We start from the raw sequence: 15,747 nt of genomic DNA, 5'->3' as shown, positions 1-15,747 counted from the left end.
ATGAAAATGTGTCATTTGCTACTACCAGAACTGTGTTCCATAGCATGTGCTGAGCCTGAGAAGCAGGGGGCTCAGCTCTCGCTGACTGCTGGAGCCCCACGACTGGGCTCCAAGTGGAGCTGAGTACCCTTGAGTATACCTCAGCACCAATCCACCAGCAGTTCTCTCCCCACCGCAGGGCCCTGCCCATGTGTCTCTCAAGGCTCAACTCTTCCTGGCAGGCCTGGATTGACTGTTCACTCACAAATTATTTTAAAGTTGGTTGTGGGAGGTAGGAGATGGAAGTGACATAAAGAAGATGATTTTCCCAGGGTAAAGAGTAGAATAACAGGATAATAAGTCTGTCCTTGGATCAGGGAGATAGGAAGCCCTATTTGAGAGTTGATGGCTGTTTTATACTGGCATCACAGGCCAAGATTTTCATATATAAAATATACTATCCTAACCATGCACGTCAAAAAAAAAATTTGACCTATCCTCTGAGACAGCTTTCTCAGGGGTCTGAGGCATAGCTTTGTATGGGGGGCCGGAGGGAGGGCAGGAACTTTGTCACACAAAGATAGTACAAATATGATTACCCCATTTTACAGATGAACAAAGTGAATTTCATTGAGGTAAAGTGACCTGTTTGGCCATATAACTAGTAAAAAGCTGAAATCCCTATCTTCTGACTAAGTCCACCACTCTTTCCAAGACAGATTTTTTTCTCTCCAGGACCTAAGTCTCACAAACTTCTGTAGGGGCACTTGGGCTCCACAGTTTCCACCCTGCATTAATTAGAGTACATTACCCTGCATTAATCAGAATGTATCTCTCTGATTAGTAAACCATAACCTCTCTTTTTTCCAAATCAATACAAAGGCTGAACCCCACCATTAACATTTTGTCACCTACCAACATAATCCCATCAACTCCTTCCTGGAAAGATCCTCCCTTGACCAACCATCACTTTCAACATTAGATTCAGATGCCTTACTTCCAACTCTCTTGACCAAATTTTACCTTTACCTAGTCCCACCCATGCCTGTCCATCTCCCTTTATTCCCCTAGTCAGGAAAACCTCCTCTCACTCACTCACTCCTGCGCTCCATACCTTCCCTAATTCCTAAAGACAACACACCCATAACCTTTGCTCCACCCCCATCTCTAATCTCTCTTTCACCTTCATAAGTGAGGCCCAACTCCAGCAAGAGCCCAAGGACAGATACTTTAGGGGCTCATTAAGATTGGTACTTTAGTGGTAACTAAGGAGAGACTTTGGTCTTGGTATCAGGCTGGGTTGAAGTAGCTATTTTAATGTGTAGAGAATTTTTAATTCTGGTACAAGAGAATTGACATTGCAAATAATGAGTTTGTCTAGTTAAACTTCACTTCAGAGATGAAACAAAATCTAATTCCCACATGGATGCACTGGACATCAGTTGAATTGTGAGCTAAAAAGAATTAGCTCCCCAACCTCATTTAGCAAATTACAGTCTTTCACCGTCTCTGGGGAGCCTTGTGCTGGAAAACTGAAGTATAAAATATGTATCTTCCCTTGGTGAGCTGGTGGCCAGGAATGAGCGTGACTTTTCTTCCATATTAAATTGTCTGCCCAGACAGGATAACTTTTCATAGAGGATGACAATGCTCTAATTTATGACAGGGATGTGCCTGTGATGGAAAGAAATGGGAAATATCTAATTGGGGAAACCATCTGCTGGAAGGAAATCCAGAAGGGTTAAAGCAGTATGAGTCTGAGAAGGAAGAGGTGATTATCATTCTGGTATTTCCTAAGAGTTCTTTCACTGGCTATAAAGACAGAACAATGTTCATTTGCCTCTGTCACCGTCCTTATTAACAAAAACAGCATTTTTCTCCTTTCTGTAATGGCAAAGGAAAAATTGTTCTAGATCTGAAAAGAAGCATTGTTGATGTAAAGCATAGAATGTGATTGTCCTCATACTTTCCCCATAGAATCCTGATTGTGTCACCAAAGTTCTGGTTACCATTTTTATATGAAGTTAAAAACACTTGCTGAAAAGTCAGTATTCATAGGATCACAAGATCATAAATCTAGAGCTAGAAAGATTTTAGAGCCTATCTAGTCCAACTTCCTGATGTTACAGATAAGGAAAATAAGGCACAGAGGAAAGGAAGTGACTTGCCCAAGGTCACACAGGTAGTAAGCATCAGAGCTAGTATCTAAACCAATTTTCAATTCAGTTACAACTATCTTTTTAAAAGAAACTTAACCTGGAAAGGGGAAGGGAAAGGAATAAACATTTCTCAAGTACCTACTATGTGCCAGGCAGTGTGCTAAGTGCTTCACAAGTATTATCTCCATAAAAAGAGTTTGTCTGTTATAGAATATAAAGTTTGAAAGAATTTTAGAGTTCAACTATTGGAACGAACATTCACAGAGGAGGAAACAGGCCAAGAGGAGCTTGAGGTCACATAAGCGTTATGAGCAGGTCCAAGACTGAAACTCGGGTTCATTGACTTAAAATTCAATATTCTTTTTCACTGGAAATCCAGCTTTCACAAAAGGTAATTCATGGGACAGCTAATCCATTTTTGAATGGATTCACAATCATTGAAATAGGAAGTTTCCTCTTGCACAGGTGACATATTATTGGATTTACATACAGCTTTGGGAACAAAGCTGTTCCACACTGTGAGGCATTCCTGTGCTGAATCTCTCTTTTCATTCTTATGGTATTGTAGAACTTGTTTCCACAAGGCACCCAAGAAGGAAATAAAAGGTTTTACATTTTTGTTCTTCCTCTAGAAACTCACCCACTATTTGGGGTCTTTGGTTGCCCTGAGCAAACAGGTTTCTCTCCAGTGACATCAGGACAAGGCATTCATAAGCCCCTAAATGAGGTTGGAAAATTGCACTACCTTCTACCCCCCATCACACCACCCTCTCTACCCCCCCATCCTCCCCACCCCCCCATGTGTTACTTTCACTAATTGACAGATCTTGGGCTAGAAGGGACCTCAGAAATCATATAGTCCAACTTTCATTTTACAGGTGAGTCACCTCTGGTCCAGGGAGTTTAAATTACCTGCCTAAATTCACAGAGGTAGTTAAGTATCTAAAGCAAGATTTCAACTCAGATCCTCTGCTGCCAGAGCCAGGACCCTCTCCATGCTTTGGGACCACTTTGCTTCCCCTGGATACCCAGAGCCTTCTTTGGAATTCTTGCCATTTGACTTCTCCAAGACAATACCTACTAGCCATGGAAACTTGAATTTCCTAGCATTAAAAATAAATGCATATTTTTTAAAAATAACAAAAAGGATAGATAATAAATGGGTAGGTCATCTAGGTGGCCCAGTGGACAGAGTACTGGGCCTGAAGTTCATCTTCCTGAGTTCAAATCCAGCCTCAGACACTTACTAGCTGTGTGACCCTGGGCAAGTCACTTAACCCCATTTGTCTCAGTTTCCTCATCTGTCAAATGAGCTGGAGAAGGAAATGGCAAACCACTCCAGTATCTCTGCCATGAAAACCCCAAAGGGGGTCACAAAGAGTCAGACATGACTGAAACAACTGAATAACAGCAGCAAATAAAGGGGCAACCTGGGTACTGAACTCTACACTTGAGAATTTCAGAGAACCAGAGGAAGACCCTGCCAAGTCCTCTCTTCTGTGGAGGACCTCTATAAATAAGTATGACTAGAACTGGGTATGATGAGAAGATGTGCCTGAGGCACACCTGCACCAGGGGAATGAGCACTAGGACAGGTGAAGATCACGGAGCCACTGAGATTTGAACAGGCTCGTTAAAAGCATTCTCTTCTTCTGGTGCCCTCCCCTTCCCTCTCATTATGAGCCTTTGGCAGCCGCCTATCCCTAGTTCTGGTTCTGTAAGCTTGCATTCTCTAGCTGGATTATTTGCTGATAATGATTATGCTTCTCAAATATGTGGAGAGGGTGCGTTCAAACAGGCACAGGTTTTATTTCTGTTGCTCAGTAATCCCAGTTGTATGATCTTGGGGTAGTGACTTCTCTGGGCCTCGGTTTCTTTATGTGCAAAATGAAAGATTTAGATTATGTCATCTAGAAGAAGATAAACCATCACGCATGGTACAGTGGGAAAAGTATGGGAGGACCTGGAGTTTGAGGGCGTCGGTTCAAATGCCAGCTCTGATACTTACTACAGATGTGGCCTTGGGCAAATCACTTAATCTCCTTGGTCCCTAGATTTCACATTCTTATAAAATAAGAGGGTTGCAAGCCCTTCCAGCTTGGAACTGGGATCCTAAGAACCAAGGGTGGGGAACCTTCAGCCTCAAGACCACATGTAGCCTTCTAGGTCCTTGGGTGTGGCCTTTTGACTGAGTCCAAGTTTTAAAGAACAAATCCTTTTTATTAAGGGGATTTGTTCTGTAAAGTCTGGATTCAATCAAAGGGCTGCACTTGGGACCCAGCAGGCCACATGTGGCCTCGAGGCCACAGGTTCCCCACCCCTGGACTAGAGTATTTGAACTAAAAGGGGCTCTTGGATCATAGAAACTCTTGACTTCTATAGCGACTGTCAACTTTAGATAGCTAGCTAGCTAGCTAGCTAGCTAGCTAGCTAGATAGATAGATAGATAGATAGATAGATAGATAGATAGATAATAAATAGATAACCATTTGAATAAAATTGGCTTCCTTTGTGATCCTGTGTATGTTATTTTATACTTTTAAAAACATTATTCTGAGGAATTCATGGGCTTCACTAAACTGCCAAAAGGGCCCAAGACATAGAAAAAGTTAAGAGCTCCTGCGTAACAGTTCTTCAGGTTCTAATGGTCTATTTGTGTCCTTCAGCCCTTTTCATCTCATGGTGCCATGTTTAAGTACTTTCCAGATTTAATATCCTGTGCACTAAGAATCTCCCAGTTATATTCTCTGTTGTAAGATTCCTTCTAGCTCCCACAGTCTACCTTCTATAGTCTAAGGTCCCTTTCAGCTCCCACATTCTAGGTAACCTTTTGCACTAAGATTTTGTGGTTCAAGGTCACATACAGTTGAATCTCCAAAATAGTCCTTATAGTTTGGGCAAATGAATGAATAATTGGATGCATAAATAAAAACCACCTTTCAAGTCTTATTTTTCATTGTTCTGCTTCTCACAGTCTACAGTGTCACTGATCTTACGTACTAGCTCTCCTTCATACTCAATAACTAATCTCCTCTTTCTGCACCTTTGTACTGGCTGTCTCCCATGCCTAGAATGTAGTCTTTCCTCACATTGACCTTTTAGAGTCCCTAGTGGACTTCAAAGCTCAACTCAAGTACCATCCCCTTTAGTAACATGAGTCAGGCATTTATTAAGTGCTTACTGTGTGTCTGGCACTGTGCTGACTGCTGAAGATATAAATATAAGCAAAGAGAAACTCTGCATTCTACGGGGCGAAGATAACACCAAAAAAGAAATGGGAGGTGGGGTAGACATAGTGCCAAAGTTCAGAGAGTGAGAATACAAGCCAAGGTGACTCTGAAGGGCGAAAGATGGCTGACCTGGGGCCCTTCCTTAAAATGGAAGTTCTGGCAAGAACTCACCAGTGGGGAAAAGGACCCAACCCCAAGGGCAGAGGGATGCTTTAGGGTGAGAAGGCTGCAAGGACAAAGGGATGAAATCTTTTAAATTTTCTTTTTTATTCATGAACTTAACTATCAAACATTTTAAAGTACAAAGAGGATCATGTATGAAATTACATTTCTGTTATGTAAAATCTCTTTTTTCATGTTCATTAAATTTAACACAGTACTATGAACACTGCCCTCCTTATATGTGTCCCCTTCTGAACTTGCTTCTAACTCTGCGAATTTTTTACTGTTTCATTGATGCTCTTTTTCCTTCCTTTTTTTTTTTCCATCGTGGTCACTACCCACCAACTTCCTCCTCCCTCTCCAAAAATAAAGTCCTCCTTTTGTAACAAATCAGAAAACAAAACAGCTCATCACATTGACTGCATCTGAAAATGTATGTTTTGTTCTTCACCTCTCTAGTCCATCACCCCACTGCTAAGAGGTGGGGAAGTGTGACTCATCCTTAGTATTCTGAAGTCATGATTATCCATTATGCTGAACAGAACACCAAAGTCTTTCAGTGGTAATTTTTCTTTTCATTATTGTTGTTCAGTTGTTCAGTCATGTCTGACTCTTCATGACCCCATTTGGGGTTATGTTGGCAAAGATTCTGGAGTGGTTTGCCATTTCCTTCTCCAGCTCATTTTACATATGAGGAAACTGAGGCAAACAGGATTAAGTGACTTGCCCAGGGTTACACAGCTAGTAAGTGTCAGGCTGGTTTCAAACTCAGGTCCTCCTTACTCCAGGCCCAATGCTCTATCCACTGCACCACCTAGCTACTCTTTGATACACATTAGGTACTGAGTTAAAGCATGTTGATTGATTGAGAGGCAGTAATGCTGTAGTCAGAAGACTGATAGATTTAAATCCCATATCTGTTGCTTGTATGACCTTAGTCCTGGGTCTCTGTCTCCTCATCTGTAAAATGGAAGGGTTGCACTAGATGGCCTCTGAGGTCCTTTCCAGTTCCAGATCTATGATCCTGTGACTCAGTTGCTTCTAAGGTCCCTTCTAGTTCTAAATCTTGGCATCTTGGGGTTACAGTGGATTCCACATTTGAACTGGAGTCAGAAAGATTTAAGCACAAATTCTGCCTTGGGCACTTACTAGCTATGGACTCTGGGAAGTTGCTTAACCTTTCCAACCCTCAGTTTCCTCATCTGTAAAATAGGAATAATAATAACACCTACTTCATAGGGTTATTTTGAGAATGAAATGAAATGATGTATGTAAACTGCTTCATAAACCTTAAAATGCAAGGTAAATGCTGCTTTATTATGATTATCCTATAGATTGATCATTATAAGAAAGATATGATTCCACCCACCCTTTTCTTTCTTCTCCTATTACAGATTTTCATTGCTGCTGATGTTAAGTTACCAAAATGACCCTCTTGCCTGGAGAAAACTCCGATTATGACTACAGTGCCCTGAGCTGCACTTCTGATGCCTCCTTCAGTCATCAGCATGCATTCTTTCCTCGGTCTGAGTCCCTCAAGGGTGTGTTTTACCGCAGAGCCAAGAGACTTCACCCCAAAGACAATGTCCACCAAAGCAGTCAACCTGAAGACCGCAAGAGGCAGATCATCATCAACGTGGGGGGGATCAAGTACCTGCTGCCATGGACTACCTTGGATGAGTTTCCCCTGACTCGTCTGGGCCAGCTGAAATCCTGCACCAACTTTGATGACATCCTCAACGTCTGCGATGACTATGATGTGACCTGCAATGAGTTCTTCTTCGACCGCAACCCTGGGGCCTTCCGGACAATCTTGACTTTCCTCCGGGTGGGGAAGCTCCGGCTGCTCAGGGAGATGTGTGCCCTTTCTTTTCAGGAGGAGCTTTTGTACTGGGGCATCGAGGAGGACAACCTGGACTGGTGCTGCCGGCGGCGATACTTGCAGAAGATAGAGGAGTTCGCTGAGATGAATGAAAGGGAGGATGACCTGCTGGAGAGTGAGAGCCCCGGGGAGATGGCCGAGGAGACCGGGCTGGGCCAGTGCATGAAGAGGCTGCAGGACATGGTGGAGAGGCCTCATTCGGGGCTGCCAGGGAAGGTGTTTGCCTGCCTGTCTGTGCTGTTTGTGACCATCACCGCAGTGAATCTGTCTATCAGCACCATGCCCAGCCTGAGGGAAGAGGAAGAACAAGTAAGTTCCTTCTAGTATAGGGGAAGATTTACCTGCAGGGAAGTCAGAAGCTAGCTCTTCGGTCTTTGGGGCTCAGGAAATATACCAGGGGAGATCCCATGGGTTCATGCATTGTAGGATCACAGAGCTGGACAGGACTTCAGAAGTCCTTTATTCTAACCTCCCTCATAAAATCATATGGTTAGAGCTAGAAAAGACCTCAAGGACATCAAACTTAACCCCTTATGTTACAGATGAGGACACTGAGGCCTACAGAAGTTAAGTGACTTGCAATACAAGTAGCACTTAAGTCAAAGGACTTAGGATTTGAATCTAGGACCCTCTGCAAATGAAAGTAATGAATCCCAGAGAAGATAAGTGACTTCTCAACAGTCACACAAGTAGTAAAGTTTGAAGTTAGTTCCTATTTGATACATGTTAAATAGCAAATACAAAATCTAGAGGCCATTTTGGAGTAGAAGCTGAATATTCATTCATTTGGAAATGAAGCATGTGTTCAATGCTCTATGCTAAGGTGAGGAGGAGTGGAAGACAGGAAGACAAATGGGACATGGTGGTTCCTGACCCCAAGGTACTTAGGTTAAAGTCAAGGACAGAAAATAAAACTCACTTGATTACTTTGTCTAAGTCTTATCCCCTCACCCCTTCCCCATTTTTAGGATCTATCACGTCCTTCTCTGATGAAAATCACAACCCTTCTCCAATATATTGGGTAGTTGTTAAGAACTGCCATGTCCAAAAAATCCATGACCCTGTGGCCTGGTGATGAGCCTCTCTAAACTTAGCTACCCTGACTTATGGACAGTACTTAGTCCACCACTAGTTCTAGACTCAAACCTTTCCAGTTTGAGAGGACTTGCTGAGGTATTTACTTGGCTGATGTGTACTTTGAGAACCCAGAATCGCAACCACACACAGAGGACTGGGCTTGGGAATCAGTCAGACCTGAGTTTTAATCTTGCCTCAGATAGTTACTAGTTACATGACCTATACACGTCACTTAACCTTTCTCAGCTTCAGTTTACTCCTCTCTGAAATGAGGATAATAGTAGCTCCTAGTTCACAGGATTGTTGTGAGGCTCAAATGAAATAATATATGAAAAGCACTTTGTAAATTTTAAAGTGCTATATAAATAAATGTTAGCTATTAGGAGGGAGGAGAAGGACTTCAGTGGAGGAGTATAATTAAAATACAAATTAGGATAATGCATAATAGTCCATATTTATATAATACTTTATAGTTCATTAAGTGTTTTCTTTCCTACAGGTTACAGAGAACTTTCTTCTAACAATTCTAAAGTAGGGAGTGTGCCTGTATTACTGTCCCCACTTTACAGATGAGAAAACTGAGGCTCAAAAAGGTTTAAATGACTTCACCCCCTGTTACCCTGCTCAGTGACAGAAAAAGGACTCAAGACTCTGGTGTTCTGAATACAAGTCAAATACTCTACTTCAATTCCACAAAAAATTTCTTAAACATCTATTCAGTTCAAGGCATTATGCTTAGCAATAGATATGAAAATACAAAAATGAAACAACTCTTGTTCTCAAGGAGCTTACATTCTGCTTGAAGAAGGAGGTGGTCATTTACACACACACACACACAGAGTTTTTTGACCCTCGAGAGCAAGAATTCTTAACCTGGGATCTGTGAACTTTTTCTTAAAAATGTTTTTATAGCTATAAATCATTGTAATTAGTTTCCTTTGTAATCTTATATATTTTATTTTACACATTTAAAAATGTTATTCTTAGAAGGGGTCTATCAGTGTCACCAGACAGCCAAAGGTTTCCATGACACAAACAAGGTTTAAGAACCCTTGCTGGATAGATAGTGTACATAATAACAGACATAACTATTAGTTAAACATAAAATAATTACTATTGGAGAGCTAGTTCATTGCTTATTAATTCTAAATTAAATTGACCCTGTTTTCACTAGGGGAATACTAGTATGTCCCCTGTTCTATTTGAGGAAAAGAACCATGGAATTAGATTTAGTCATTCCTCCAAAATATACATATATATACACACATATATACATATATGTATATATACATATATATTTAAAGATGCACTGGATAGGCTTTGAATATTAATACTTGGGGTGGGATTTTTTTCTCCCCTTGAATCCTTTTATTTTTTTTCAGCTGGGTCAGCATCAAACAAATGCAATAAAACAATCACTTTTCCATACTCCCCCCACCATGTTTTCCCTTGCCCTTACCTTCCTTAACTCTCTCCCACAATCAGCTACACACACACACACACACACACACACACACACACACACATACCCTTCTCTGCTCAGTGAAAACTAGCATACATTAATGGTATTTGTCCTTGAGGCAGTATGGTGTAATGGAAAGAGCACTAACTTTGGTGTCAAGAGTTTCTAAAGCCAAGTATTGGCTCTGGTGAACATCCCTTCAAACTGTATATTCTGTGATCCTTTAATTTTGGTTCAGATGTTTATTAATAATCAACTCATTCTGATGAAAATTAGAAACTCAAAATCTTGTGGAAGTAAATGTTGAAAACTAAAAATAAATAAATTTAAAAAAAAATCACTCATTCTGGAAGGGAGTGTGGCATAGTGATAGAGAGCAGCCTCAAAGTCAGGAAAACCTAGGTTCAAGTCTGGTCTCCAACAAATATTGTCTGTATGACCCTGGGCGAGTCACTAAAATTCTCACATCCCAGGCAATTCTCTAAGACTATAATTTTTTTTAAGGGATTTGTCCAGGGTCACACAGCTAGTAAGTGTCTGAGGCCAAATTTGAACTCAAGTCCTCCTGACTTGAAGGCTAGTGCTCTATCCACTGTGCCACCTAGCTTCCCCCAAGTAAGACTAAGAATTGCAGAGCAGCTGTCAATCAGGAGTTCCCCTCTATTACGTTCCTATACCAATCACAGGATTGCTGCAATAATAATACTTTCTGAAGCATGTCAGTCATTTAAGTGGTGCTTTCCTAACTACCTTGTGAGCACAACATTACAAAAAATATCCTTATTTTATAGCTGGGGAAACCAATGAGGCTCCTAGAGGAAACATGACTTGCCAGAGGTCATGCAGCTAAGTGCAGAACCAGGATTTGCCCCCAGTGTCCAGACCCTTGATCCACTACACAATGTATCTTCTCTCAGAACAATGTAGAGAATAGAGCTGTTTTCTCAATGTCCTTATGCTTTTTAAATACCAGCAGAGCCTAACATTTTCTAACAGCAAGACAGGAAAATCTGTCTGGCCACACACTGTGTTGTAACACATCAAAAGAGAGGAGGGGAGTGCAATGATTTGCCAGCGTTCGATGGCAGAACTCCCACTGCTGACATGCACCTCAACACGTTGCCTTAGTTCGATGCACTTCGTATCCTGGTGCCTGACAGCTGACATTCCTCCTCGCTGACGTTGTAGGAATAAATTTCTTTGACATCAGGTAGAAACAATTTCAAGTTCTTTTATGGAATTTATATTATTCTGGCCATCTCTGAGAGCCTTCATAACTTGTGAAGTTATTTCCATGTCTCTCCTCCCAGCAAGTCGAATTACCACCTGATAGTATGTACACTGGGTAGTTAAGCCCCAAGGGGGGAAGGCATCTACTCCCTCTCTCAGGCAGCACAGGGACTCCTAGTTCCTTTGGCAGCATACGTTGTGAGCTCATCAGGGAGGCCAACAGAGCTGCAGCAGCAGCCCTGCCCCATCCCCCCTGGGGCCCACCAAGTAGTCATGCCCAAGTGTGAGCTGTAAACCACTGAGAATTTCCTGTATCACCATTATTGATGATATGATAATGAATGCCTAGAATTGAATATTTTACTTCGATAATTTATTAAGTGGGGGGGGGAAGCTACATGACCTCTTTGATGTCCTAGTAAAAGCACCATTTCTAAAAAGGTTAAGGATGTGTTCCCAAACATCCCATTATGGGTCTTTCACTCACTCATTTATCAAAGCTCTTTTTAAACATACTTACATTTTAGTCTTATAGTAGCCTCTTAGGAGAAAAACTGAAAATAATAATGGTTTACAAAGTGCTTTCTTCACAATGCATCTGTGATGGAGGTAGTACAGGCATTATTATCTCTATTTTTCCGATGAGGAAATTGAGTTTCAAAAAGATTAAGTAGCTTAATGAGTGGAATGTACAATTCTTGAGTACAGGGACTGTTTTTCATGTCTGCCTTTGTATCCTGAACATATAGTCCAGTTTTTGCTATATAGTAGGTACTTTAAAAATGCTTGTTGAATTGGAGTGATTTGCCCAAAGTAACACAGTAAAAAGTGACAGAGTCGAGACACAAATCCAGGTCTTTTGAGGCAGAATGGTGTAATGATGAGAACACAAGATTTGGATTCAGAGAACCTGAGTTCAAACCCTGCCTCTACTAAACCCTATCTGTATGACTTTGGACTAGTCATCTGACTTCGGACTAATCATCTGACTTCTCTGAGCCTGAGTTTCATCATTTATAAAATGAAAGGATTAGACTAGATGGTCTCTAAAGACCCTTCCAGTTATAAATCTTATGTCTCTCTAGTCTGCTGCTCTTTCTAGGATAACTAGAATCATCATTATCATCATAGATCTAGAAATGGAGGGAACCAAAGAGGTGGTTTTGGAGAAGGAAATGACAAACCACTCTAGTAACTTTTCCAAGAAAACCCCAAATGGGTTCACGAAGAGTCAGATGTGACCGAAACAACCAAATGACAAAAAAAGAGGTCATATAGTCCAACTCACTCATTTTGGAGGTGAGGCCTAGAGAAAGGAAGTGATTCTCCCAAGGTCACAATGTAGATTAATGTAGTTAGTCCTTTTGGTTTGTTCTAGTATAACCAGTTTCCCTGTTAGGTTCCTTTGGCACATAGCCACGTATGGTCTCCAGGTCTTCAAATGTTTGAAGATGGCAATTACAGTATTTAGCAAATAAGTCCAACTTCATTCTCTCATTCATTTTACTTTTATTTCATAGACTTCAGTTATATTCTTCTCTTACCCAGCTTTCATTTTTATTTCCAGGCCAAAGAGTATTACCCTCTTATTCCTGACACTAGCATCTTTTCTATTCCTCAGGGTGAATGCTCCCAGATGTGCTACAACATCTTCATTGTGGAGTCAGTGTGCGTGGGCTGGTTCTCCCTCGAGTTCCTGCTGAGGTTCATCCAAGCACCCAGCAAGTTTGTCTTTCTCCGGAGCCCCCTGACTCTGATCGACATAATCGCCATCCTCCCTTATTACATTACTCTGGTGGTAGATAGCACATCTGTGGGCCAAAAAAAGCCTAGCTCTGGCAACAGCTACCTGGACAAGGTGGGCCTGGTGCTCCGCATCCTGCGAGCCTTGAGGATCTTGTATGTCATGAGGCTGGCGAGACACTCTCTGGGCCTGCAGACGCTTGGGCTCACGGCCCGACGGTGCACCCGGGAATTTGGGCTCTTGCTGCTGTTCCTTTGTGTGGCCATTGCCCTCTTTGCCCCATTACTTTATGTCATTGAGAACGAGATGGCTGATAGCCAAGAATTCAGCAGCATTCCAGCCTGCTACTGGTGGGCTGTCATAACCATGACCACGGTGGGTTACGGTGACATGGTGCCCAGGAGCACCCCCGGCCAAGTGGTGGCCCTGAGCAGCATACTTAGCGGCATCCTCCTTATGGCGTTCCCTGTGACCTCCATCTTCCACACATTCTCCCGCTCCTACCTGGAGCTGAAGCAGGAACAGGAAAGGGTCATGTACAGGAGGGCACAATTCCTGATCAAAACCAAATCACAGTTAAGTAACATGTCACAGAACAGCAATGTTTTATTTGGCAGCACCTCCTCAGATACAAGAGACAACAACTGAAACGAGGCAACTCCAAACCACTTAAGTGGCCTCAGCAGTGAGGTCACCCCAGAGATCACCCTGATGTCTATGACAGCTGAACAGTGGACACTGTCCCTGCAGAGACAAGAGAGAAAAGGAGGGTTACACGTGGAGTTTGGGCCATTCCCCAACACATAGCCATGGATGGGCCCCATGTTTTGCCACAGTTAGTAGTTCATATCCATCAATAAAGAAATGAGTTTTCTTCCTCTTTTTTAGCCCATGTTAAAATAATTTGCCTGTAGGCACCAGTGTCCCCATGAATGTTTATATGTGGTATCATTTCCAAGAAGAACACATCTGATTTCAGGCTAGAGTGTCTACTATTAAAGAAATCTAAGACAAAAATGAAAAAGAAAATAATTCCTTCTGCATCTGTTGGGCTAACCTATATACAGAAAAGGTGCCTCTTGGAAAAAGCAAAGGATGTACAAATAATTTCCTTAGCAGCATTCATTAATTCTTTAAAAACACATCAGCTTAAGCAGTGTTATAGGAGAAAATGCATTGCCCAGGAAAAATGTTTTAAATGTTTGATTTAGCAAACAACGTTTATAGCAGGGTTTGGGTGGGGTTTGGTAGCAGCACTAAATGGCATTACAAAATTATGTTGATTTGGGGCAATGGTACATGGGAGTGTTGCTGTATACCACTAACTAAACAGTGTTTTATTTCTGTCTAATTTAGCGTAGTGAGGGTCTGGTATATAGCTAACATCCTAAAGAAAGAGAAATTGGTGACCATGAAAGAATCAGGAGCGCTAAGCTGGAAGAGGTCTCAGAGATCACTTAGTAAACCTGGTTCATCCTTAAGCCAGAATGCCATCTACAACATTCCTAAATAGTATCCCTCCAGTCTCTGTTTGAACACTGTACTGTGATGGAGACTTCATTACCTCCCTAGGTAGCTCAGCCCATTTTTGGACAGCCCTGATTGATAGGCAAGTTCTTATTTAAACTGACTCATGTATTACCTGCTTCTTTATACCATCTTCTCATTACTCTAATTTCTCCTCTCTGGGACCAGGCAGAAAAGGGGTAATGTATCTTTCCCCATAGTAGCCCTTCAGATACCCAAAGACAACAATTTTATCCACAGACTCTCTTCTCCAGACTAAATATCCTCAGTCCATCAATTAATCTTCACAAACTGGCCACAACCTTCCTTTCCAGCCTTATTAAACATTACTTACCTTTGTGAAATTTATGGCCCAGCCACACTGGCCTTCCTGGTATTGCTTACATAGAACTCTCCATCTTCCATCTCTTTGCCTTGGCATTGGCTGTGTCCCATGCCTAAAATGCGCTCCCTTCTAATCTCTACTTCCCAGAATCCCTAGGTGTCTTCAAAGTTCAGTTCAAAAGCCACCTTCTACATGAAGCCTGTCCTGATCTTCCTAGCTACTAGTACCCTCCCCTTCAAAATCACCTGTATTTATTTTATAACTATTTTGTAAATAAATATGGACATTGTTTCCCCAATAGAATGTAAGCTGCCTGAAGGCAGGGATTATTCCACTTTGGCCTTAGCACAGTGCCTGACACATAGAAGGTACTTAATAAGTGTTTGTTGATTGACATGTTTTCTAATTTCTGCACCATCCTGGTCTCCCTCCTCTGGAGGAGGTTATATGACCACTGCACTCAACCTTATCAATATACTTCCCAAAATATGGTACCCAGACCTGAACATAATGCTCCAAACAAAGACTGACCAGAATACAGAACAATAAGATGATTTTCACCTCTCCTATTCTGAACATTAGACTTGTATTAACTTAGCATCTCACCAGCTACATCTGGTAGAGAATATGATGTTCTACCCCCTCTCTGACACTGGCTATATGACCACTATACTTCTCTGAGACTCTTCTTCTCTGAAACTTTTCTTTCTCTCTTCTAATTCTTTTGATCCTTTTCTTTTTCTTCTCTCATGTCTCCTACATCCTTTCTTTCTTTTCCCCAGCCCAGGGTTTGTCTGCCAATGGTCAGCCTAAGAAATGCATAAACTTCAAGACCAGAAAGGTCAGGTTACCCATGACCAGTCATGCCAAAGCCTTCATAAGAACTCTGACAGTCAGGTACAGTTAATGTGCAACTTGGGGAGAAAATAACTATCAATGAAGAAGTATTATTTTGAGTTCCAACCATGTG

At 41.7% G+C, this 15,747-nt stretch overlaps 1 protein-coding gene across 5 annotated transcripts in view; it reads left to right on the top strand.

Annotated features, from left to right (window-relative positions):
* The window catches only part of KCNG1 (potassium voltage-gated channel modifier subfamily G member 1), a 25,947-nt gene extending 12,135 nt beyond the window's left edge, over positions 1-13,812 (top strand). For all 5 annotated transcript variants that reach the window (XM_020984221.2, XM_020984219.2, XM_020984217.2 and 2 more), the window contains exons 2-3: positions 6,925-7,721; positions 12,803-13,812. In XM_020984221.2, coding sequence (XP_020839880.1) covers positions 6,957-7,721; positions 12,803-13,573 — 1,536 coding nt within the window. In that variant the 5' untranslated portion in view covers positions 6,925-6,956 and the 3' untranslated portion in view covers positions 13,574-13,812. The remainder of the gene's footprint in view (positions 1-6,924; positions 7,722-12,802) is intronic.
* The last annotated feature ends 1,935 nt before the right edge of the window (positions 13,813-15,747 follow it).

The sequence above is a fragment of the Phascolarctos cinereus genome, unplaced genomic scaffold (genome assembly GCF_003287225.1).
Source record: "Phascolarctos cinereus isolate Bilbo 61053 unplaced genomic scaffold, phaCin_HiC Scaffold_2;HRSCAF=192, whole genome shotgun sequence".
NCBI lineage: Eukaryota > Metazoa > Chordata > Mammalia > Diprotodontia > Phascolarctidae > Phascolarctos > Phascolarctos cinereus.
Note: the sequence above shows the minus strand (reverse complement) of the source record. Positions and strands in the feature narration are given on the sequence as shown.